Source organism: Podarcis filfolensis (genome assembly GCF_964270895.1).
Source record: "Podarcis filfolensis genome assembly, chromosome: 9".
Lineage (NCBI taxonomy): Eukaryota > Metazoa > Chordata > Lepidosauria > Squamata > Lacertidae > Podarcis > Podarcis filfolensis.
The window spans coordinates 24,937,989-24,964,869 of NC_139610.1; the positions used below are offsets into that span (position 1 = coordinate 24,937,989).

General features: G+C 42.1%; 2 protein-coding genes across 5 annotated transcripts in view; one reads left to right on the forward strand and one right to left on the reverse strand.

Moving 5' to 3' along the window:
• FIP1L1 (factor interacting with PAPOLA and CPSF1) overlaps positions 1–18,630 on the reverse strand; it is a 36,278-nt gene extending 17,648 nt beyond the window's left edge. For 2 of the 4 annotated variants that reach the window (XM_083630453.1, XM_083630452.1), the window contains exons 1-12: positions 17,951–18,521; positions 15,607–15,646; positions 14,843–14,903; positions 13,380–13,483; positions 12,637–12,698; positions 12,161–12,268; positions 11,442–11,572; positions 11,083–11,151; positions 8,072–8,181; positions 6,642–6,749; positions 3,196–3,289; positions 2,187–2,343 (exon numbers count right to left, since the gene is read on the reverse strand). In XM_083630453.1, coding sequence (XP_083486579.1) covers positions 2,187–2,343; positions 3,196–3,289; positions 6,642–6,749; positions 8,072–8,181; positions 11,083–11,151; positions 11,442–11,572; positions 12,161–12,268; positions 12,637–12,698; positions 13,380–13,483; positions 14,843–14,903; positions 15,607–15,646; positions 17,951–18,038 — 1,132 coding nt within the window. In that variant the 5' untranslated portion in view covers positions 18,039–18,521. Of the gene's footprint in view, positions 1–2,186; positions 2,344–3,195; positions 3,290–6,641; positions 6,750–8,071; positions 8,182–11,082; positions 11,152–11,441; positions 11,573–12,160; positions 12,269–12,636; positions 12,699–13,379; positions 13,484–14,842; positions 14,904–15,606; positions 15,647–17,950 lie in introns of all 4 variants that reach the window. The other 2 variants (XM_083630454.1, XM_083630455.1) reach the window with 2 other exon arrangements.
• Positions 18,631–20,647: 2,017 nt separating this feature from the next.
• Positions 20,648–26,881, forward strand: part of SCFD2 (sec1 family domain containing 2) — a 155,953-nt gene continuing 149,719 nt past the window's right edge. Inside the window, exons 1-2 of the mRNA XM_083630377.1 lie at positions 20,648–21,803; positions 23,329–23,497. Coding sequence (XP_083486503.1) covers positions 20,942–21,803; positions 23,329–23,497 — 1,031 coding nt within the window. The 5' untranslated portion in view covers positions 20,648–20,941. The remainder of the gene's footprint in view (positions 21,804–23,328; positions 23,498–26,881) is intronic.

Sequence of the window (26,881 nt, forward strand, 5' to 3'; positions counted from 1 at the left end):
ACAGAATTACTGTACTTTAAATGTTGCTCCTTTTTTGTTCAAAAGTTTCCAGCATAACCACATGGCAAGCTGTATACCAACTCCACAATTATGTTGTTCAAGAGCAGGGATCAGCAACCTAAGGCCCATGGGCCACAAGAGGCCCATGGAGGTCGTTTAACTGGCCCATGAGCCACCCCCAAACTGAACCGCCCACTCGGTGAGATCTCGCGTGCTGTGCGAAACTGGCAAAGTGTGGCGACTCACTTCCATGGCACCAGAAATCGCATCTGCGCATGCACAGACGCCAGAAATCGTGTCTGCACAGACACTGGAAAACGCGGGTGTGCGCGATCTGGCACACGGAGGGATCTCCACTGAAGTGAACCGGCCCAGGCGAGGTAAACCTTGCCGACCCCTGTTCAAGAGCACCAAGGCTGCAATCCTAAACATACATACTACAATATAAGTCCCATGCTCGTGACTGCACTGTAAATTTTCATGGCCTTTTTGTACTACACATCAGCAATGCATTACCTGGGCTGTGTATAAAAACAATTTTAGCTTTTCCTCTTTCCCACTTTGTTTAGCCCATATGAATTTAAGCACACAGTAAAGAATGCAATTTGCCACAAACATGCCAAATCTGAAAGGGGCCAGGAAGAGAGAGCAAAAGTCTTAGAAAAGGGACATCATCGGGAGAATGGAAAGTAGGGCCGATAATCCCTTTAATGTTTACAGGGTCAGAGAGAAACATGGAAAAGAACATAGGCAAAAAAGGAAAGCAGTTGGTATGGACTGCTTTTGAAGACTAGCCCACCTCAGGCATCCACTTCCTACCATGCTAGGCAGCAGTTAAGGTTATTGAAATAAGAGTCACAGACAGTGGTTTGGCATTACTGCCAGAAGCCTCTGTGCAACTTTCCAGCCAGCTTCATGCCAACTGCTCCATTAGAAAAGGAAGTAAAGGCTCATATGCAGTTGCCCAGTGCTTCCAGGTAATCCAGAAGCAAACTGTGTTTGTCCAGAACTACATTCATGACTCCCCTCCTTCCCTTGCTGGAGTGAAATTGGTTGGAAAGTCATGCAGCCACTGTGCAGAGATGTGAAATCCCAGAAAAACACAAACAGAAAATGAAGGAAAGCCCTATACGAATCTTAGGAGGGTAGGAATTAACTTGATTTTGTGTAAGTGCATTTCCAACAGAAACGTTTGCATCAATGGAATTATGTCTTTAGCGCTATGCTGAATTCCACCCATGGTGTCTGTACTGAGCCATAGATGTTCAACGTAGGAATTCCTTTTGTTTCTTGATGGATAGAAATCAAGCACTATGTACTACAGTAGAATCTCGGTTTTTTAACCTAATCCGTTCCAGAAGACCATTCGACTTCCGAAACGTTCAAAAACCAAAAACTGAAAGCGGAAGCCTCAATAAATTGGGAAACTCAAAACGGAAGCGGCATGGACACGTTCAACAACCGAGGTTCCACTGTAACTCCAAATAACAATTGTTTACCATAATGCTGATGCAATTTTCAACTCGTTTCCCCACTATTTACAAGTATATTGGGTTACAAAATATTTGTAATTATGGTTTGAATAAAAACAGTATGTCATAAAGCAGCTTAAGATTTAATGTAAGCGAAATGATTCATAATGCATTTCATTTTCACAGGTGACTGAATAGCATTTAGGTTTGCAGTTTGCCTATGCAAAGGTTTAAAAATCAGTGGAAATTTTACATCTCAATTGCTTCGCTTTAATTTAAAGCAGTGATGGGAGCATGGCCAGCATTTCTACCGCCCTGCTCCTTCACCAGCTGGCAGCCTTCCTTTGATCCAATTCTGCCTGGAGGCCACAAGTCACCAGCCCTTACATGAAGCACATTGTAGTTGAATGCAACGTCAGTGAAGTAAGGGGATCTTCACCCGTGGAAAAGAAAATGCAAATAATGAAGAAAAATGCCTTCGAAGGAAAGATGAGGAAAATATGTGAAAAACCCTTCATAAGAAAGGACCATGTGAAGCCAAGGTAACTCTTGGAAGTTGTCAAGCAAATTGCAAATCTTTTACTGGCCAGAAAAACATCAAATCCCAATTATAGATAAATATATAAAACACACCCTGAACACAACTTTAGCTATCTAAATGGAAACACTGCTAATTATGGGGTTTTTTTTTCCTTTCTGCATCTTTTTTTTTACCTGGAGGAGGAATCAGAGGGGGAGCAGTACTGACAGATGGAGGTGGCGGTAGAAAAGGAGGCGGTGGAAGATGGGTGGGAGGAGCTCCTGGAGGAAAAAACGGAGGGGGCTTGGTAAAACTGTTGTCCACGTCGGCACTGGGGCGTTCAGAAAGAACCTACAAAACAAAACCAACATTACAATTTTCTTCTGAGAAGGGGGGGGGGATGCATATTTCTCCCTAATTTACAGATTAAGTAAAGTTTTTTCTGAAATGAAGAAACGTGCATTTGCCTTCCAACAGAAACAGGAGAAATTTCTCAGTGAAAACTCTGAAGATTAAAAGGATAATACAGGTCGTTGCTGGAATATCCTATGCATTTTGATCTCTCACTCTCTAACAAACACTTCTAAAAATATGCTGACTTGAAATGAGAAGATGCAAGGTGAAACTTTGACAACACACGAGTGTGAGCATGCCGGGGCCAAACATTACCCTCAATTCTATGTTGCATTAGTGGTAAAGCATGCTGATGACTATAACACCCTAAGAGCACTCGTTGCATACCATACTTTAATTAAATGTATCCTTTTTCAAGGGGCAAAGACTTGTAGCCAATGCAATACTAAGCACTGTCTTGTCAGTGCAAGGATTTCCACTTGAGCAATAGGACTTCTCCTCCTCCTTTCCAATGCATACCCCACAACCTCCCGAAATCTGTTCCGTAGTGTTGGGGGAACTTTAGTGGATGCACGGGGTGGGGTGGGGGAGAGACATTCCATTGCACAAGCGTAAATCCTTACACTGATGGGATGGTTACATTGGATACAAGCCACTGGGTTCTTTCAAGCTGCAATTCTCTCCAATTTCTTGACAAGTGGCTTAATCATATATATGCTATTTGCTCACTCCTTTTGCATGTCAAATATCATATGCATCACATTTTCAGTTCTTTAAACTGAAGCTAAGGTGAAAGCAAAATCAGTCTTGTTGTACCCAATGCACATATGTAAGAGGGAAAAAGGAAACCTGTATGTTGCTGTTTTCATTCGCACGCCGCCTTCCTTCTACTCGGCTTATCGTGATCGTCTGTCCAATCACATCTATTGTACCAGAAAGCCTTCTGAAAAGAAATATAAAAGGGAACTGTTACACACAGGACCAGAGCAAGACCTGGGGGAACGCATCTCAAGCCTTTCAAATGCCTTGTGTATACGTTTCAAAAGGCTATTACTCAACAAGGATAATCAGCTGAAGGTTTTTTCCTGCTTCTTTATTAAAGGCAGCAAGTTCATCTCAATAGATGATGTGTCATCCCCCAAGAAGAAACATACTGTACTTCTGTTTAAATATAAAATACTATATCAGCAGTATCCCTGAGAATTAGCAATAAGAAGAGAAAATAAAAAGGTAAAAGTACCCCTGACCGTTAGGTCCAGTCGTGGACGACTCTGGGGTTGTGGCGCTCATCTCGCTTTATTGGCCGAGGGAGCCGGCGTACAGCTTCCGGGCGTCATGTGGCCAGCATGACTAAGCCGCTTCTGGCGAACCAGAGAAGCACATGGAAACGCTGTTTACCTTCCTGCTGGAGCGGTACCTATTTATATACTTGCACTTTGATGTGCTTTCGAACTGCTAGGTGGGCAGGAGCTGGGACCGAGCAACTGGAGCTGTGGTTTAGACCATAAGAGGCATCTATTCAAACCTAGCATATACTTGCTTTTCTATTGAAGGAAAAAATCCTTGAAATTAAAGGTGGAGGTAATAGAAGCTAAAGTTTCAGAAGATTACTTAAAATGAAAGATTGCATGACTAAGAAGGTACTGATGAACTATTCACGCTGTGTATCACATATATTAAAGCAAGGCACCTATCCAACAACTGAAACTCTGGTAGTCAACTAGTAGTATACAACTTGTGAGAGCCAGGTTCTCCATCAACAAGTGGAATACATGTTGTTACTGCTCTCTGCACCTCCTGCCTTCAGGCTGAAAGCTGGATCTCCCCAACAAGGCAAATTCAGCTTTGGAGTCATCTGTTGTTGACCTCTACTCTCAATCCTTAGGGCAAAGAACTATAATTCCTAGCAAATATTATTGCTTAAGAAGAGAAGATCAATTCTTGAACAGGCAGTGATGCCTCAACTATAAATCCTTCTGACAGGCACGTTTCCAAATCTGCTGTAACATGCACCCCAAAGGGAAGCAAACCTCAACTTTTTTCTGTTGGGTGGTTTCTAGACAAAGTGTTACCGTTCATATCCTATTGAAGTAAATAGCAAGACTCCCATAAATTTTAATAAGGTTGCATCTCATCCAAACAAAGCAAGTTAACATAAAACCAGAGTATTCCCTCTCCAAGTATGACACAAAGTCAGCATACAAAAGCTAGGTCTCAAGAGTTACTCTTACCTCCCAATATTCATGTGGCTGAGAGGACAGTCGAAATTTGTGGCTGAGCTCAGAAAAGGGTTGAAAATGTGGATAGCTTATTGTAAAATGCCATTTGCATAATCTGTTTTAAGCTGTTTTTAATATTGTATTTTACATTGTTGAGACCTGCCCTGGGACATTGTGGTGAAGGGCAAGCAAAAAATCTTCTATTATTATTTTATCATCATCATCATCATCATTTCCAGATTAACTTTTAAGGAAGGGAACACCCCATTTTCCCCTTTAAGAATTGACATTTTTCTATACCTGCACAGTGCCTGTAGCTACAGAAGTGAAATAGTCCGGCAACAACAATCAACAACTTTAATATTGTTAAAACAAAATGCAACTAAGTCAAACATTAACTACCAGATGATAAATATACGTATGAATGAATTCTACACTAGTTACAAAGGAGCCAAAATTTACAAACAGCTGATGAGAACGTAACCCAAGAAAAGCCTCAAAATCTTCAAAAGTATTTCAAGGGAACATGCAAGCAGGCAAACTAAAAGCAGAAGACAAACACAACCTTTTTGCCAGCAGTTAAGAATTTTAGGGTGTTAAATTTTTAATAGTGTAACCTGCTCTGAAAAAAACAGAAAATAATGGTTAGGAGAAAGATGAAGCAGCATTGCTCATTAGCAATAGGAAGAAGGTAGCAGCAAGCATACAGAGGCAGACTATACACCAGAAAATTAGGGCCCCTAATCTGTACTTAAAAGGCTTCAACATTCAAACATAATATGAACTACACTGACACGGGTCCACAATTTCACTCAACTTTACTCAGCATGATCAGTATTCTACCATCCTCTGGCAAGCACAATGCCGTCCAACCTTCCTTTCAACCTTGGAGTTGGGGAAAAGGTAGGACAATAAGGTAAAAGACAACAAATTGTGTCCAAAATCAGCAGACAACAATATTTCTATGAGCCTATTTTGTGCTGCGACTGTAGTGAATCCAACAGAGTCCTAAGTATCTCAGAAGTACTGTTTAACTGTGATGATGATCCCTGCCTCACCACCGCACCCCAGCTTCAAGGGGTCTGGGGCAAAGGGATTGTCCTGGAAATCATTTAAAGTTCCAGAGTTATAGTGGAAGGTCAGTGCCAAGATCCTGCTCCTTGAAGAAGTGATCAAGCCAAGCAAAGTTTGTGGACCCTTGAATGAGTACAAATCAGAAACCACTAAAAATACAGGTTTAAAATCTTATACTTAGGAACTAGGTGGGAAAACAAAGTTAATATAGGGTCTGCAACATGTAGATTAAATAGCCAAACAAAGCAAAACACAAAATATCAGTGCCTGAAGACTGACAGAAATGACACATACACTTCATCTAGCTGGAGGCAATGAACTAGTAATCAACAACCTTTTTGGAGAGAAGTAGGACTATATACCTACTATTGTGGCAACTGTCACAAAAGCTGTTATTGTTAAAAGTGATGGAAGTTAAGGGTTGGGAGGTTCATCCTGTCTGCAAAGAATTACTTTGTAATTTCACAAACTGATTCTCTAAAAGTATGGTGCTACGGTGTGCGATGAAGGGATGCGAGGCCACCAGCTATCTAAAGGTATGAGTCTGGCAAGTACTGGATGGGTATCCACCTTGTGTTCCACAATGGAAAGAAGGGGATACACAGGCACACACGGTTTACAAACTAGTTCGTATCCTGTTGTTAGCAGCATATGAAACCTGCTATTCTGATGTGAAGCTTGCCCTATTTCTATGCTTCCCTGTTACCAAATGATTATTATATTGAGAGAGAAGAACAAAACATACCTGGTTTTGATAGTATTAATCCCCAGATATCACTGCACTCTAAGATTTAGCACTTTTGCTCTATGTGAGAAGTGTGGCTATTATTACCCACTACATTTATACTTTGGAATTAAGGGTAGGGGTTTGGTGCTGCAAAACCTGGGCAAACGCTAAAGTCCAGAATGCTATTCTACAGCAGCCTTGCCTAAACACATGCAACCAATGAGTAAAATGAACATTGTAATTCAAAAGGGACCATGTCCCTTTTAACTTCTTACCTTAGTTCCGGCGATTCAGCCCTCCCATATCGGTCCTGCCACTTCCCAACACCTGAACTGGTTTTTCTGGCTGCAGTGCTCGGCTGTGACTGAGAAGAGGCGCTGTTTCTGGTGAGATAAATTTTCTAGGTCTTTCTTTTCCTCAGGCATTACCCCACTTTCAATGAACCCCCAATTGGCCTTTCCACATAGGAGACATAGAGTATGTTGTCCCTTATTTATGGAAGAGAAGAGCAGAAACAAAACCTCCTCAAATCTATCCCTTTCTGACCCCTTTCCTTCTCTGTGTAAGGTGTCCCAGACTTAATTATCCAGGTCTCTACTGGGGACTCTGATCTGGCTTTCCATTGATGAGGCACAGCCGGTAATGCTGTTATCAAGAAAAAGAACACTAGGTTATTGTATTTAATCCCTGGGTTTGTGTCACTTTCCTGCAATAATAGGGCTAATGGTGGGTCAGGCCTATGTTCCTGGCTCGTGCCCAAACGAGGAAGTTATTAAGCAAAGGAAACAGGCAAGTACAGGGTTCATTCATGGAATGCCAAACCATGGTTAGGTTTTAATATCTGAACCAACCCTTGGCCCAGTTTGGATATCATGATAAGCCAGAGTTTATCACCAATCGGCATGAGCCAAAGCTAGCCTTTGATGCACACAGCTAGTGCAGTCAAGGAAGAAATTTCTATATTTTATTAATCATGATTGAATAATGTTCGTTCATTCTTTGATACATCGCTTAACAAAATCCCTAAGCATTACACACAGATTTACAATCATAAATCACAAGCAAAAAGTCAGTACATAGTATCAAAACACATAGAGTGGAATAGAGTAAAACATTAAGCAAAACATTAAAATATAAATACCACCTGTGGGTTACCTACAGTGCTTTCAAGAAAAGATATAGTAAGCCATGCTCAAACCCTAAACTGGTTAATCTTAACTACTGCTTGTTGAAACAAAACCATTTCACAAACTATGGTCTGAATTTGGCTCATTTCAAACAAGCTATACTTAACACACTGTGTAGGTGAGCATGTTGCTGATAAGATACAATTAATGGGGAAATGAAATAAAAGCTTCCAGTCTAGTCCTTGTGGAGGAAGGACAAGGGAAGCAGCTTGTTCCTGTCAGTGATAACATCATGTAGTCCAGCTCATTATCTGTACTTACCTAGCACAGATGCTTTAAACAGGGACTTAAAAATCCACATTCTTACTATAGATCATGCTAAAATATAATTAAATCCCTTTAACTTTTCCTGGCAAAATTCCACACACTTCAAATACATCTAGGATTGCAAACTAAAATATGAAAAAAGATTAAGATTTGAGACAAGGATAGCAAACTTTTCTTTTCTTCAGTTTAAGAGAATGGTAACAACCAGAAGGTATTTTCTCTCTATGGCAGTTTGAAAATATCCAACTGACCTGTTTGATGGGATGCCTGTCTTGAATAAGGGAGGGGGAGAAGTAAACTCAGTTTTGGTTGGTGGAAGTGGCATTTCTTTCTCCATGTTTCCAGTTCTTCCCTGCTGCACCTTCAGAATAAAGTATCTTCATTAGCACTGTCTAATGTATTGGGGGGGGGGGGAGGAAGCATCTTTAAGTCAAGTACTTAAGTCAAGATGCTTAAGTACAGGGCTGAAGAACAAAACTCTTAAGGAATTATGGCTGCTCATCTTAGCAGATCTTGCGCAGGAAAATTATGGCCTGGATTCAAAGACTGTTGCAACTAGTTCCATGTACCCAAAAGAGCCTGTGTCGCCCACACAAGCCTGTGATAAACCTTCTTTCAATCTGGGTGAGTTTCAAAAATAGTTTGTGCTACAGCATGAAGATCAGATAAATCACAAGAGAACAAGTGAGAAATAAAAAAATTCCACTGGACATGTTTGATGAATGAGCATAAAGTAACTCTCTGAATGCCAAAAATGTTTGTATTATTTTGCTGCAGCCTACATAAGATTTTCTGTAAAGCATACTTCTTCAATGTGGGAGAGGGATAGAAACTGAAAATTATAGTATGGTGAACTTTTGAAAAGTTTGAACATCTAGGTTTCTACCAGAACAAAAGCAAAACAAACTCATATGGTGTCCACCGTGGAAAAGCAGTTCTTCATGGCATCTGGAGCAAAAAGCAAAACACAGATGCCACAGTAATTGTAGTCTCATTAAATGTGATCATCTCCTTTCAGATAATCATGCCAATCTTCAACATCAGAAAGAAACAAGGCTACAGAACGATTGTGTCTCTATAAATTTAAGAATTCCAAGCCATTGAACAAGGACTGTAATAATCTAACTAGTCTTCATGCAGACTGTCCTGCACATGAACTGTGTCATTAAAAAAATGCCTCCCACTTGCTAAGAAAATTCTTCAAGTAAAGTAAACAAAACTTAACATGCAAATTAAGCAGAGACAGGAATCAAAACCCTTTCTTTTTACAATAGAGCAGGGTGCTCTTAGCTACTTGCTTGAGGCAACAAATAATTACTGCTATGTATGTGGCAATAATCTCTCCCTCTATTTAGGCAAAAAGAACATTGTGGTGTTGTGCAGCTAATTAAGACTGTATAAATTGCCAAAGAGCAGGGCACGTAGGGTAAACCACATCCATTTTCACAGCTTCATGCTCAGAAATGTCACCAACATACCACTCCAATGCCATCAAGTAGTCTCAGAGAGCAGAGCCATCTGGACTGTTAAAACTCTCCAATCTGGGCATCCATACTATCACCAAAAGTCTAATGTATTCCCAAAGATCTCCCCCTATTTAAAGGCAGCAAAGCACATCTAGCCTTCAAATTCTCACCAGATGTTAGTGAAAAGCACCACTGGACCACAGAATTTTAAATCAGGAGCATTCAAAGTCTGCTATTGCAGTGCAGCAGTCAGAGTTCTGAGTTTGAATGTAGAAAACCAAAGTTCAAATCCAGATTTAAACATTAAGTTTGCAAGGTGGCCTTGAAAGTCACTACTTCTTAGAATTGCTGCTAGGCTTAATGCCACCCTGAGGTCATTTAAAGGATACAATACAAAATAAGAGACAAACAAACTAGGAAAGAGCAAACTTAAAATGATTAGTATTACATCAGCCTTGTCTAGATTAGACATCAATTAGGTCTTCTGTACCCAGAATTGGATTACTGAATGCTAAGAAAGAATGGAAAACTTGGCTGGTGAATCCAATCCAAAATCTCTACTCAAATTTACCTGCAGGCATATAGTATGCACATTGATCAGGCATTCTTATTTATATAGTAAAACTAATTATATTAGATAACTGTGCATAAAAAGTGATTGGTAACTGGTTGCCCTTGGGCTAAAACCTCCTCCACCTGGCCCCTGCTGGCCCAAACCTAAATGAAAGTGTTTTAAAGAAAGGGAATTGTATAGTTCCAACTTTCACTTTAAGAAACAAAGAGCTTGCATGAGCTTACACAATCTATTCAATTGCACTCACATATGCATTCTGGAAAAACAAAGCACCCCCATCAATCTTGAAGCCATTTTTCCAAAAACATATTGGTTCCTTGGCACCAGGAACCAACTCATCGTCTCACACCATGTCGTGCCTTAATATAAAGTTTTTACACTCAGGTGTCCACAAATGCAGTTGCCAATGGAGACCTCCTACCATTTATCCAGCACGAAGCAAGGCTCCTCTCCTCCCCCAAGTTCTCCACACAGCACAGAGATCTCAAGAGGACAGAAAACTCACACACTTCATGCAGGAAAGAGATAAACACCGCATTGCCTGTGAGTCCTTCTACATGAATGTATGGCAGGGGAAAGGCAAAATCCCATGTCTAGGTTCTAACTTCAGAATCAGTCAATGTTCTTGCTGCTTCCCAGTATCTTTTAAGGCTAATAAAACTGTTCCCTCCCTGGAGCTCTCCATGCACATCAGAGTGAAAGGGTCAGTGACAGCTGTCTGCCAACACCAGCCAAAATATATGTTCCTCTATCCTTACTGCCAGCTTTATAGTTATCTATGAGGGAGTAAATTGCTCTCCCCCCAATAATACAGAAGTGGATCATTCCTGATATCAGTGAGAGAGAAGGGGGGGGACAAGAGAAGCCATCCATTCAATTGGTTCTGATCATTCTCCAGCATGTTTTCTCACTGGAATACTGCACAGAAAATAAAAACACATTAAACATCGACACTTCCATAAACTAGAAACTCATCTGACTAAAGGGATGCAGCATACAAGGAATTAAAGAACTGCCATAGCAATCATTAGTACATTAGGCCATCAAGTCACAGGCTTGCAGCAGCAAAGGTAAATTACAGGGTTCTACATGCAGCACATCTGGAGTATACATCAAAACACTTGGGGGAAACAGCTACGCCCACTTGTGCTTAGATTCAGACCTTGGAAATGGTATGGCAAACAGTGATTAGAGTGACTAAGGAAAGTTTACCAACATTCACCTTAAAAAGATTGTATGTGCCATCTGGAATCTCTGCCCCTGGCGTTACTTCCATAGCAATGTCTTCGGCCTAAGTTAAATAACACATTGCCCATTAAAACACCACATTATGGACTGATGGGCTACAATACAACTAACAACAGGTTACAAGCTAGTTGTAGCTTGGTGGTTCCACACTATCAACACAAAGGCCAACAAAGAAATGGAGCAAAACGTCTGGGTGACAGGAAGAGGAAAGAAGGTAGGTATGTACTTTGAACCACACAAAGACTTCTAACACTCACTGCGGATACAGTGCTATTCCAACTTCAGAAGGAAAATCATTTCCATAATTTGGTAATCAGAGAGTCTATTCATTACCGTAATTTTATTTGTCGTTGAGGTAACAGGTAAAATTTCAAGTCCCATTCGTATTCTCTTTTGTTTTTCACAGTATGCTTTCCAGGTGTCTTCATTAAACCCATAATTGAAATAATCTGAGAGATCAGCACCTGAAGAGGGATAAAACACAAACAGTCTAAAAGTTACAACTCAACTGGCAGAGAGGAAGGGAAATAACCCAGTCCTCCACTAAGCTGTTGGTTTTTAAGTGAAACATAGCTGAAAACCATTCTAAAAGGGGTTGTTTTCTACTCCCCGCTGCAGCACGTATTAGCTACCAGCAGTGACAATTAATTAACTGCAGTACAAGGGAGAGGGCACTTGACCAAATGGTACATAATCTAGCAAAGAACAACTGCAGCAAAGCAGAAAACTCCAAGCAGATGCTCAAGAGACACCTATGCAGTTAAGAGGACTGCTCTGTTGATACGATGATTTAAAAGATGCACAGGCATATTCTTGTACATGAAAATTCATTTATTTAAGTAAGGGTTTATTCCACATTGATTTAAGAAATTAACAACACAACTTCTTATTCATAAATTGTGTTCATTGGGTTCTGAGCAATAGAGATCACCCTACTTTCTAGTTGACTAATGGCTTAAGTTCTAATTTGCTACATCGAAAACCCACATTTTTATACAATCTCACTGACAAGCTTCTACAGTGATAAAAATTGAAACAGCAAAATTTGTTACCTGGCTTTCTCCAAGGTTTATCCTCAAAGGAATCCAAATCAACTTCTAATAGTGGAACACCATTAATACTTCCTGGTGCATCCAGATCAACTCCTTTCACTTTTGCCCCTACAAAGAAGTGTCAAAATATTATCGTAAGAACCATCACACTATTAACAATTCTACATCCAGAATTAAAGCATATCTGTGTTTATAAGCCTGACAAATAATTGAAAACAATGAAATAACTACAGATACAGGGGGAAGAAAGACATTCAATAGGTACCCTGGGAACATCTCTCAGGAGAACCTACCTAATATTGTTGAGAAAAAAAATCTTGCAATGATATAATTAATAACTTTGCAGTTGTACATAAATGCATTCATTTTCAATGTTTTTCTAATTTCTTGCTGTACAATAATGATTGGGATAGTCAGTACAGAATGCTGATTTTTTTCTTCTATTTTTTATTTTTGATAGCACAGAAGACGCTTACCAGAAGATCCGTAAGATCGTCCTCCTGTCTTGATATTGAGATTCACTGGGGCTGCTCCATACCTAAAAATTAATGTTTGTATTATTAAGTGGAAAAAGGAAGGTTGACAGCTGCCAACTTTAGCACCCATTATTTGCACATGAAACAAAGCCTAATATTTTGTAAGCACATTATCCAAGTCACAAAAAAACCCCTCAGAATTTGAGGAACATGCTGGCACCATATTCCCATTTTGAATCATGTGTTTAAAGCATCTGCAGCATAAGCGCTGACTTTCAATATTATGAAAAACCAAGATGTTGCATTATCAAGCTGTATTATCTAGAATCACTTGGATTGTGTTACTTTTTAATTAGTCAACCTGGCAAAGTACCGAAAGGGAAAAAACTTTTTATTTTGAGCTTTGTATGTTACTTATAAAATGCCCACGTGTGATTAGTTCATCAAAAATGAAACTGGCTTGATCAAACACATGACCAGATGGTTGAAAACAACAACAACAACAAACAAACAACAAAAAGTGTTACAAACTTACACGTTTCCTTGCTACAGTTTGACAAGGGAAGTGAATATTCACTTGCCTGCCTTAGATCAGATTCATTGTGTCATGGAAGTCAGATGCTGAGCCCGCCAGCAACCAACCAACCAACCAACCAACCAACCAACCAGTGATATGGGTTTCCAATGCAAACTAGAGTAATCTGCATAGGATAATCTGCCCCACATCACTGCAGACAGCTTACCCATATTGTGGGGCTCCTGTTTTAATATCTCCTATTGTGACCTGAACATCGTCTTCATCGTCATCACTATCACTATCACTGTCATCCTCGGCCTCTGTTGCTTTCTACAAGAAAAAAGATCACAGTTACAAATTACATTCAATGTAAGTAAGTGACCAACAATGGCAGACTAACATTTAATAGAGTACTTTCACTACAACTATTTCAAAATAAAAAATGTTACTGCTTTTTTCATATCTGGGTAATATTTATATCATTTAAGACTTCCAAAAAATAAAAAGCTAAGCAGAAAACTGAGTGTTGAGGATAAACACTGACATCTCAAGAGAGAAAGAGGAGGAAATCTGGCTCATTTCACAACCGCAGGACCTTTTTATATGTACTACTATGGTGCACCACTGAAGTCAATATGGGCTCTGCCACTGACTTACAATGGATGTGGACACAAGCATCCTCACTATTAAGGTTTTCTAACTAGAGCTGCATGAGAAATAACACGATAATAAAAATAAGTCTGAAATACTTGTGCGTATGTCCATAGTATCCATTGAAAATACTGGCTGGCATCAACCAAAAATGCTATCAAATGCATTAGAAAGCAAACCAGCCACTCCTCCACAAAGTTGGACAAATTATTCACTGATACTGCTAGCTTTGGAAATATTATTTTAATCTCCCCCCTTAAATAATAGTACTAATAATCCATGAATCATTCACAGTACAGTCTCAAAAATGAAATGGCACCAATTTATATATCAGACACAAATGCAATGTAGCACAGTCCTATCAGCATTTTTTCCCAGAGAAAACCAGCTTCAGGCAAGATCCACTATGAGCCGAGATATGGCAGGTGAGGAGGGGTTGCTCAGCCCTTACTCCACCAGATTTATTTTTGCTCCTATGCAACAGAAAAAAAACAGGTATTGGGACAAGGGCTAAAATACTACTTATCTACCCAGCTGGTCTCTCCTAAAACTACCATTCTTCACAACAAACAGCCATTGGGGCTGTGTTATGTGCATGTAGTATGAAGACTGTCTGTATCAGGTAGTTTGTTTTGTTGTTTTTCAGTAACAAGGCAAGTATTTCAGCATTAGTTAAATGCAATCACATGACTCGGTGAAACAAACAAACTCCTACTGAACTAAATTGTTTTTGCAATCATGTTAAATCTATTCATAACATTGTACCAGTTTCTGACTGATGTTCAACACCATTGTGGAAAAGGAAAAAAAATAGGGAAGAGGACAGTGAAGCTGACTTATTGGATGGACTTTCAAAGATGAGTCTAATTCCAGAAGCCGCACTATCAAGCTTTGGATTTTTCAAATCATTTAGCACCTGGGTTGACTTAACTGAATGTTGTGATAACAACATCCTGTGAAAAAACACATTGACTTGAGTTCATTAGTCACCACAGTTTGTTCAGAATCCAAGTACATCAAATAATTGGTTTCAATCACCGTTTTCACGACACCATTTTCAGCAGCAGCTTCTTCTTCATTTCCAGTCGGAGGTTGAGCACTTAAAAATAATAATAAAAAAAAACATTAACCAAGTTATGAGGTGTTAAGATGTATAAGAAAATCAGTTCCACTTAAAATGGGTTATGTACTTGTTATGTCATGGATGGATGAAATAGCGTTCCATAAAAATCTGTATGTTTATTTATTACTGCATTAATATCCCATCCTTCCTCAAGGATAGTGTACATGGTCCTCCTGCTTCTGCATAATATTCTCACAGCCCTGTGAGATGGGCTAGGCTGAGAAAAAAGGTAAAGGACCCCAGACAGTTAAGTCCAGTCAAAGGTGACCATGGGGTTGCAGCACTCATCTCACAGACAGCTTTCCGGGTCATGTGGCCAGCATGACTAAACCGATTCTGGTGCAACGGAACACCGTAATCCAGAGTACACGGAAGCGCCATTTACCTTCCCACCACAGTGGTACGGTACCTATTTATCTACTTGCACTGGGGTGCTTTTGATCTGCTAGGTTGGCAGGAGCTGGGACATAGCAACGGGAGCTTACCCCGTTGCAGGGATTCAAACCACCGACCTTCCAACTGGTGAGCCCAAGAGGCTCAGTGGTTTAGACCACAGCGCCACCAGCGTGGCGTATTGTATCGTATAGTAGCTCTTCAACAAATAATAATAAATCCATGTATTATCAACACATTTCACACTCAATGCTACAACGATACACACAAATAAAAGAATACCTACTTGCCAGGTGTTTCCTCAGGTTTCTCATCTTCATTTTCATCTACAAAAAGCAACAAGAAGAAAAAATACTACCTCTGACTGCAATAGTACAAACAAGAATCCCTCACAAATTTCCAGTTTTCATTTTATACAAAATGCACGGATTTCATTTCTAAATATTCCAGCTGCATTTCACAAACTATGTATCTGCAGTCAGGATTGTCTCCCTTTTTACTAATCCTTCTACATGTGAATTCATAATGGGTTCAAAGTTTTTAAGTTTTATAAGACTCCAATTCTAAATTGTACCAAATAGTTTCCATGGTTGTAAGTTATAACCGAGTGTATTGGTGTTTAGATTTCAAATCCCATAATAATTACATAAAACACTAAAGATGTTCCCCAATATTCCAAACTGGATTACTCACATATATTCAAAGATAAACCATGTGTGTACAGAGATTAGTGAAATTTTTGCTTAACTAGAGAAAGTTTTTTATTACTATACTAATGGAGACAGAATGTTATCCCATTATAACTTACTTCCCATTACTTCAAATGTTTTGCTATCAAGAAAAAAATTACTTTTCTGAAATCAAGTACAGTAAACCTATCTCACTTCTTAGTGCCACTTAGCTTTACTGTCTTCTTTCTTACGTAGCATCTTCTGTACTTTTAAAAAATGCATGACAGGCACAATGTCAACAGGCAATTTTTCTCACATTGTTTGATTTCCAGGGAAAAATTTATTGGTTAAATCTGCATGTTATGAAGCTGTGAAAGTTACAGCACAACTATCACTTGTGTTGCAATTATAATGCAAAACCACTTCTATGGGCAGAATACAAAACAGAGCATTCATGTCAAGAAGTTCAACAAAATTTCAAAGAATCCAACTTTGATGGTGATTCAAATCTAGCCATGGCAGTTCTAAACATAGCTGTTAGAAGGTTATCAACCCTAAAGCCTTAGGAGTCACTGTGATGGCCACATTTATATATATTTTCCCATCTCTGCTGAAGTGCATACAACAATTCCATTTAAGAGGTGGCATAACTTGGGGTTATTGCATGGGCAATTTGTGTAGCACCTGGACAGTAAGTTCCAGTGGACAACTCCCCGCGCCCTACCAATAACCTGTTTGTTTGTTTGTTTGCTTTTGGTATGGTATTGATTCTGCACCAACAGATGTGAGCTGTGTTTTCTTTGTACTTTTTCTTTGTGAGTTGTAATCTGCTTCCTGCCTTTCCCTTGCAACCTTGTCCCTTAAACACACAGAGACACACACCTCCAGTAAAGCAGCAATATAGATGGAGGGATGTTCTTGTTTTATTATGTATCTTGTGTTTTTATCTTGTATATTTCTGTTGTGAACTGCCCCTAGATAGATGGAATAAGGGTGGTATACAAATTTAACGAATCAGCATCAGCATCATAATGACATACTGTTTGTGCCTTAACGGTCTACTTTCTCCTTACTATCTTTGTACTGTTTAGAAACAAACTCAATAAATGTGTTTCTGAACACCTTGGGCTTCTCCATGTCTCTCAGGCAGGAAGGCAGGCAAAGGACCAAAACAGGTTGGTGCATTGCTGCTGGCAGCCTTCCAACTCCCCCAGTATTCCTGGTTTACCTTACCACTAATAACAACAAAACGCTCAAAAATCGCTACTGGTCCAAAGGCCTCGGCCAACTCCAGAGAGAAAGGAAGTGCCTCGATATTGTGGTGGTCGAGTTAAAACGTATTAAAAAGCTGGTGGGCGGAGTATTAAAGAAACAAAACCCAGGGCTATGGAGAGTCAGGGAGGAATCTCCCACCAAAGCACGAGGCCTCGAATCAGACCGTGACTTATTTCCTTTTTCACAAAGACCCAAATCGATTCACAACAAGGCAGCCCAACTACATCCAGGGGGCCCCTCTCAGCTGCTTAAAAAAATCCCACATGCATGCCCAAGTTCAGCGGGGCTTAACTCTCCCCCGGTGAATGTACGATGGGGCCCGGTGTGCCTATTCGCTTTCCAACCCATGGGGCTCCAAATCGACAGCGGGGCCTACCGAGCCTCCCTTAAGGAGACGGGCAAACGGCATAAAGGCGGGCAGGGGAAGGTGCAACCCGCCTCCTTCCCAGAGGCCTCCCCGTCCTTTGGGAGCCCGAAAAGCCGGCCGCGGAAAGAGCAGGCCCCGGCTGCGGCCTGGCAACGGACACGCTGCGGGGCAGGGCCTAGCGTTTCCCGCCGGCCGAAACCCGATGAGGGGCGGCCCGGCCCGGGAAGCAGCACAATGGCGGCGTGGGGAGGTGGAGAGCAGCTTGAAGAAAGGAAAGAGGGTGGTGGTGGTGGTGGGGTTTGAGAAACGCTTCGTACCGCCATAGAGCCACTCCTCCTCCTCATCCCCGGCGCCGGCCCCGCTCAGGTCCGCCGCCAGCCTCTCCACTTCGCCGCCGGCCGACATGGCTGCTGCTGATTCTGCACGAGGAAGGCCCGGTTGCGCTTCGCTGAGGCGACTCCCGCAGTGCGCCCCCCCCTCCAACCTCGACCGCTTTTGATTCTTGACGGCGGCAATAGGAAGGACAACAACAATGGCTGCCTCTACCTCTCTCTCTCCCCCCCGCCCCCGGAGAAGCCGAGCGGCGGCGGCAAGCGCGACGGCGCTTCGGCCTGCACTTCCCCTCCGCCGCCGCTGCGCGACTGACACGCTTGGGAAGGGGCAGGCCTGGGGCCCGTCGGTGGGCGCCGCTTTCCTCCTGAAAGCCTTTCTCTGCCAGCCCTAAGCGTGCTTACTCTGAAGTAAGCGCTGCTGAGCTCAGCGGGGCTTACTTGCCCAGGACAAGAGTGCACTGGGAAACTGAGGAGATCCCCCCCCACCCCGCACAAAAAAGGATGTGGGGTTGTCCCTTAGCAGCAACACCTGCACGCCAGCACTTCTTTATCCGCCCCACTGAGGGTAGCTGTGACACGCAGCAGTGTTGAAACCACAATTACAAAGTAGCTACAAAGTCAGTGCTGTAGTCAGATGCGTGCAGTCCAGAGGATTTAATGCACTTGTCTCACACAAACGCACGTGAGATGTATTCTCAATCCACTCAAACGGCTCACCTGTTTCTCAAAGGTGTGTGTATCTACTTGCAAGGTGCCCCGTGGAAGGGACTTAAAATAAACCAGAAGCTTAAAGATAGTATTTTTTATCCAATTTTAATTCGTTCTTCACTTGCAAAAAGGGGGTGTGATTTGAGGCGTATGATTGGACTGGGGGGGGGGGCTGTTACTGGAAAGCACTTTTTATTCTTAAGCAAGGTAGTTTTGTTTTGATGTACCAGTCAGATTTCTCACTCACTTCCTAATTAGAGTGGCATTTCCTATTTCTAGGGTATTAGAATGCTGTTTTATGCCCTCTAAGTGCTCTCAGAGACTGTACAACTTAAGCCACTGGGATCTTCCCTTTTCCACCCATTTAAACAACTTAATTTGATTCTATAGTCCCCTGTGCCTTTAAACATAACCTTTACCAACCTTCCATTCTGTACGTCCCTTTGCTCTTTTTCCTCAGTGTCTTCAGCTTGTGGTAGAGTTGGCCTAGTGAAGAGAAGTCAGCTCCTTTAATCAGCATTAGCAATTATTTCTAAAATAAGAGGTGCTAGCTTTCAGGCCTGCCTTTATATCAGACCATTTGTTTAGGGAGGCATCCAGGTTGATAAATTTATTTAAGTCACTCAGTGGGGAGGGGGAAAACAATTTGCATATACTTATACTCTATCTGCTACCACTTCACATGATGTTGTTCCTGGCATTAAAATGGCCTGGTGAATGAATAGTGATTCAAATGAAATCATGCCTATGAGAGGGACTTGCATTAATGACTTTTGAAAACAGCTCCCCCCCCCCAGAATAGATTAGCTAGTTATAGCTTCTTTGTCCATTTACTCAAGTCATCTTGAATAACAGATGCAGAAGTACATCTCAGCATTTTGTTGTTCCTGCTGTGCTTTGTAGTTTGTAGTCTGGATTGTGTGGACTTTTGTAGAGGGCTGGTTTAAGAATGGCACACCTTTTTTTGCTGAAGTTAGTTGTTCATAACACTCACATGCTTATTTAAATATGTTCAAGGACTTCTACCTGACGGTACTGTTGGATTAGAACAAAGGTTGATTCACCATCCCGTCTCATGTAGAAAATGCTTGTGAACAGGACCTGAGTACAACAGCACTCTCCTCTTATTCCATGGATTACAAAAAGGATCATGATCTATGATTATCTTATTGCTGGCTGGCTGCAATTTATCTGACTTGCTTATTAAGTCAATGTTACCAAACAGGTGGATTAGTTTTAATTGCAACCTGTTCTGGAACTGCATTTGCAATGAAAAATGGGTAATAAATGTTTTAAATGAGGCTACAAACCTAAACCTGTTCACTCAGAACAAAGCCCCACCAAACTCAATGGTGCTTACGCGAAGTTAGGTACAGCTAGGACTTCAACCTTACCCATTAATTAAAAATAACTAGTTTCAACCCTTTCCCCTCTAAAACTCAAACTCTCAGATTATTTTCCTGTTAAACCTTCACCCTCCCCCCACACGCACATTTAATCAGTGCAACTATGACAAGTCTCTACAGAATTCAGGCTTCCAGCTTTTATGACATTCTACAATATATTGTTTAACATATTAAATCTGATGAGATAATTATGCGAGCCGACAAGATTGTAGCTAGTCTTGGGTGTGCTGTTGCTATTACTACTACAATTGCTATCACTAGGACATCAAAACACCACCGAATACTATTTTGTCTTTCAAAACCGTCATTTTAAAAAATAATAATAAGGCGAACGTGACAGAACAGTAGAAGAAAACAGTAGGAGAAACGCCCGGCACAACCCTCAAAGGTCCCGCCCCGCTACACGTTGCCCAGGCTCCATTCAGCCTCCGCGGCTCTTCCGGGTTGGTAGGCGAACTTCCGCCCTCACGTGAGAGGGGCATTTGCCGGCCAAAGAGCTTCGTTCTTACAAACGCCCGAAACAGCGCCCCGCCTCCAGGTCGCCCCGACCGGCCAATTGGAGTCGGGAGCTGGAAGATGACGTCACACCCGCGCGACCGCTTCAAAGATAGGCGTGTGCGGATTGTAGAGGCCGGTGGTGCTGTCAACTCCGCTACCCGCTTATGAAGTGCCGGAGTGGCTTAGGATGTGCCTGATTTAAGTATCCCGCGCCGCCTGACGGGCCTCGGAGGTGCACTTCCCGCTTCAACACATAGCAAAGGGCTTCTTTTCACTTTTGCCTCACTGACACCCCTTGCCGCCCCACGTCTGGAGTGGTACCCACTGAGAAGTGCCAGGGGGACTCCAGCAATCCTCTCCCACGATGTCTTCCTCCTCCACCACCTCCTCCTCCTCTCCCACAGCCCCTGCTGGGATGTCGCAGTTCTGCCAGCAAGCCTGGGGGCAGGTGTTTGCCAAGGCGAAGCGAGCTGTTGTGTTCATGGACCCTGCTTGTGCCGAAAGCCTTCACTGGGCGTGTGGAGGAGCCGGGAGGTTGCTGCAGGCCGGGGCGATCAACGTCAAGGAGTTTTCCAGCTTTGAATCTGGAGGCGAGGACCAGCCCAAAGCTGTCCTTGTGGTGGGCAGCTTGCTGAAAGGCAGAACGGTGGACATCATCCGTGACATTGTCACTCTCAGCAACTTCCAGTACTGCGTGGTTTTCACAGCTGTCAGCCATGCGGTGCACTTGCAGGCCCACAATGCTCCTGGCACTACTGAGGTTGAAGGTGTCGGCCGAGTGGTCTTTGAACAGTTTGAAGAGAAGCTCTGCCAGTGGATGGGAAACATGAACTACACTGCAGAGGTTCAATATGCCCCTTTGTTCTTGGCACCCATCTCGCCTCATCTCTTTGTAGCACCTGCCTTCTCCTTGTTTTTCCCCTTGATGGCTGAGGATTTGACTCGGATCAATAAAGCTAGACCGGAGAAGAAGAAAATTTCCCACTTGAGTGATGTTGATTTTTCATCTCTGTCTTCAGAGTTGCAGCTTCAGATCAGGTCCTTGGTGTCTGATTTCAACAGCTTGTTTGAGTACCTCAGTGTGCGGGAGGAATGTTTTGCTGTTGGGACAATAAGTAAGATAATTGCAGGGGATCTGGCAAATTATGCCCAGGCTAAGACCAGAAGGAAAACTGCACAACAAAGAGCTTCTGTCATCTTTGTGGACAGGACATTAGATTTGACAGGTAAGATGTTTGAGGGATTAACAGTTTGTTTCTTCTTGAAGCTATTCCCCTTAGTTACAAGAATACTAACCTTTGTATGTTACTGTAGGAACTTCTGAACGGAACCACTAACATGCCTGACTTGGTGGAGGCAGTCTTAAATGAGTGTTCTAAGGCTCCTAGATTTCAGCATAAACACCAGGGCCACTTTGGCTGGAGCAGCACTTGCCTCAAATGAAATCACCAAACACATATGTTAGGAAACACTTTAAATCTGGTTTTCTGTACTGGAGTAAGGGAAGGTTATATGCCGGTGAGTGAACTGGCAATGACTTCATTGTCAGGGATAGCTCCTTATCTGATCAAGTTTGGGCTACTATATAAGCCAGGCATGGCCGAACTTGTCCCTCCAGCTGTTTTGGGACTACAATTCCTATTATCCCCGACCACTGGTTCTGTTAGCTAGGGATGATGGGAGTTATAGTTCCAAAACAGCTGGAGGGACAAGTTTGGTCATGCCTGATTATAGGCCTATTGAGTCAAGCTTGACCAAGGCATTACAGTTTGTTGATATAATAGTTTGTATTTACAGTGGTACCTCGAGTTAAGTACTTAATTCGTTCTGGAGGTCCGTACCGTACCTGAGACCGTTCTTAACCTGAAGCACCACTTTAGCTAATGGGGCCTCCCGCTGCCGCTGAAGCACGATTTCTGTTCTCATCCTGAAGCAAAGTTCTTAACCTGAAGCACTATTTCTGGGTTAGCGGAGTCTGTAACCTAAAGCGTATGTAACCTGAAGCGTATGTAACACAAGGTACCACTGTACTGTAACTTGGATATTGTGGTTCTTTAAAGAGTTGGAGACAGGTGCTCCTAAACACTGTCTTGTTATACTGTTATGGATACTTTTCAGCTTGCATAACTTGAACAGGTTGGCGAGTGATTTCAAGGGTTGAAACATCTTGTTCTTTGGGTTCCTGCTCTTCCTGGCTAGTGAAATCTTCCAGGGATGAGCTTTCAGTAGGATCCCTGGAGGTGGTTAGTGTCACTTTAAGAGAGGACATAATTCCCATCTTCCTTGAAAGAGGCAGTAGTGATAACATTATGGAAGAATCCAAGTGGCTTGCCAAGGCAGTTTTGGAGACCGTAGATTATTTCAAATCCATCCCAAGTTAATAAACCTTTGAGATGCCAGTTAAAGTGTAAACATACTTCTGTGATATGTGCCCATCTGTCAGGATTTAACCAGCTTTCCAATTACTGTCAAATCGTGGTTGTATATAAGTGATCTAGACACCAGGATCTAGTTTACTGTTTTTCCTCTATGTGAATAGAGTGTGAATTCATTTTATACAGTTATGGTGATCTTTGTTTGAATACCTGTCTTCCAAATTGTCAACTTCTAAAATTCACTTTCTTTTCCATTTTAATATTGACATCATTCAGCTGTTCTTCTTGTGTACACAGTCATATGATTTTGTTTTGTTCTGAATGCTCATTTCATGTAATAAACCTTTTGCTAAGTCAATGGATTATTCTTTTTCAGGAGCAGTTGGTCATCATGGTGACAACCTAGCGGAGAAGATACTCTCTGCTCTTCCCAAACTTCCAGGTCATACAAATGATGTGATGATCAACATGGTAGAACTTACAAACCTGCAGAGTGATGATGCAAGTTGCACTATTGTAGCACCAGGCTGCTTGGCACAACCAAAGTAAGAAGCTTCCATGTGTGTGGTATTCTTTAAAAGCTATGTTGCATTTGAGTTCTGCACTGTTACCTAACCCAGCAAAACAGAGATGTAGTCACAAGCGGGTTTTGCATTCATATTCCTTTTCTGGGCTGGAAATTGAAAATGTAGGCTGGATGTATATGTGCATCTGTATTGTGATGCCAACCATAAGCTGCCAGAAAGTTGATGTTTACTATTGTCTATTCAGATATTGATCATTAACTCAAACACCACAATATGATGCCAATTTCACATACAAAAATGTTGCTATTGCATCATTGTTGGTATCATCTAAAATGGTGTCTGCCTAGCAGAGTGATTTTCTTTTGCCCATGTACCCTTTCAAGTGTTCAGAAAGCTAATGTAAAAAGGGATCTAGTTCAGGTTCCCGCTATACAAGAAGGAACTAGTTCAGTTCAAGTTAATAGGTTCAGAGAATGGTAGAGATGGAATGGACCATGAGGATCATCTAGTCCAACCCTTTGCAATGCAGGAATCTTTTTGCCCAACGTGGGGCTCAAACCCATGACTCAGAAATTAAGAGTCTCATGCTTTACCAAGTGAGCTATAGCTCTACATGCAAATGAATGTTTTAGCTTATAAAAAGTTTATCAGCATCATCGTTCGTCGTCCCCCCCCCCCCCGAATTCAACATTCAGAATGTTTACAAGCTACTGTGCTGAAGGGTCCAAAAGTAGACTTGCCCTGTTTATGGCAGCCACACAAGTACCCAACAGGTACTGCTATTGGAAAACAGAGATGCAGTCGTACCTTGGATCCCAAGCACCTTGGTACTCGGACATTTTGGCTCCCGAATGCTGCAACCCCGAAAGTGAGTGTTCTGGTTTGCAAATGTTCTTTGGAACCCGAATGTCTGACGGGGCTTCTGCCAGGCTGCTGGAGCTTCCTGCAGCCAATTAGAAGCCACACTTTGGTTTCTGAATGTTTTGGAAGTTGAACAGACTTCTGGAACAGATTTCGTTCAACTTCCGAGGTACGACTGCACTCTTCAACAGGGATGATACAAGAAATGCCTCACACCCCTTCTTTCTAATTACTTGGCAGCCATGATTAAGTGACTAAATGACCTTAGCAACAAGAGTGACTCTGTATTTGCCTAATAAGTCATAAAAAGCTGCCTCCACGCTTTGCTTTCCAACTCCAATTGACTTCTTTTTGAAAGAAAAGTAAGAGTCTAGGCCTTCTGCAGGGCAGGTGGGGAATGGAATGAAGATGAATTGAAGTTCTATCCGGAAAATTACTTAAGTGACGACTAATTCACCCAGCAATTATGGGAACTACTTTCACGTGTAGTTCAGAGACTTTTCAGCTAGTTCAGTGAACTAGTTCTTTCCAAGCACTGACATCTTTAGCCCAAGTTTAAAACCACTTTCCCCTATGTATGGGAAGGAAGTACACATAGCTCTTGGGACAGTCACAGATACTGCATTTGAGCTGCTCTTGAAATCTGTATTATTTTTATTATATATTTATTTCACAGAATCATAGAGATGGAAGGGATCCCAAGGGTCATCTAGTCTAACCCCCTGCAATGCAGGAATCTCAGCTAAAGCATCCATGACAGATGGCCATCCAAGCTCTGTTTAACAACCTCCAAGAAAGGAGAATCCGCCACCTCTTGTGGGAGTCTGTTCCACTGCAGAACAGCTCCTACTGTCAGAACGTTTTCCCCCGAATATTTATTTGGAATCTCCTTTCTTGCAACTTGAAGTCATTGGTTTGAGTCCCACCCTCCAGAACATGAGAAAACAAGCATGCTCCTCCATGTGACAGCCCTTAAGATATTTGAGGATGGCTATCATATCTCCTCACAGTCTCCTCTAAACATACCCAGCTCCTTCAAGCGCTCCTTGTAAGGCTTAGTTTCCATACCGTTGATCATCTTGGTTGTCCTCTTCTTCACACCTTCCAGCTTGTCAACATGCTTCTTAAATTGTGGTGGCCAGAATTGGACACAGTATTCCAGGTGTGGTTTAACTAAGACAGAACAGAGTGACACAAGAACAAATGCAACCTAAAATGTTGACTGATAAGATGTGTAAAATAGCAGATCCAACTCACACCCCCCACCCCCCAAAATGAGTGGAAGATTCATCATCATCATCAAACCTTTTATTGGCATCACATACAAACATTCATAGTAAATCAATACAGAATTTTTGTTGTTGTTTAGTTGTTTAGTTGTGTCCGACTCTTCGTGACCCCATGGACCAGAGCACACCAGGCACTCCTGTCTTCCACTGCCTCCCGCAGTTTAGTCAAACTCATGCTGGTAGCTTCGGGAACAGTGTCCAACCATCTCGTCCTCTGTCATCCCCTTCTCCTTGTGCCCTCCATCTTTCCCAACATCAGGGTCTTTTCCAGGGAGTCTTCTCTTCTCATGAGGTGGCCAAAGTATTGGAGCCTCAGCTTCACGATCTGTCCTTCCAGTGAGCACTCAGGGCTGATTTCCTTCAGAATGGATATGTTTGATCTTCTTGCAGTCCATGGGACTCTCAAGAGTCTCCTCCAGCACCAATACAGAATTACCACCGCCCCAATGTCACAGAACATTTGTCAAATAAAAAGAGGCAAAACAGTCTAACGTTACAGAACGGAAGATTAAAGTTTTTGCCTGGTGCCTAAAAATCAGATAGTGGTGGCACTGGGCATTCCTCCCTGAGGATAGCATTCCACAAGTGGGAGCTACCCCAGAGAAGGCCCGTTTTTATGTAGAACCTTTGTTTTTTGAGGCAGTTGCGTACATTGTTCTCTCAAGCATTGTGTCAGACACAAGAGTGACTTGGATGGTTGCTTTCCATCACTGTACTATAAAATGCTTAGGAATTTTGCTGTGAGAGCTGTAAGCTTAAATGTGGATCAGATGCTTAGTATGCAGAGATTCGCACGTTTAACCTCTGGCATCTCCAGGTAGGGCCAGGAAAGAACTCTGTGTGGAATTTTTGAAGAGCTACTACCAGATTTGCCATAATGCTGGGGTTGGGAATCTGTGGTTCACCAGATACTGTAGGACTCCAATTCCCATCAGCCCCAACCACTCCTGCTCCAAGTGTCTCTGGTTGCCATTGGCTCAGTTGCTCAGATCCTAAATAAGGGACTGGCAGGGAAAGTGAAGGAGCGAAAAAGAAGTGGACATTTAGGAAAGCAAGGGCCTGGGAAAGGAGTATTGGAAGACTGGGCTGTAGGGCTGTAGGGAAGAAGAGAATAACAGAATACTTGGAGAAGGGAATCTGGGAAGGAGAGGAAATGCAAAATGAAGGCAGGTCCATAAGACTTAGCTGTAGAGGAGTTCAGATACTGATTTGAAATAATCTGCTAAACATTTGGCTGCAGTTAGCTAGACTT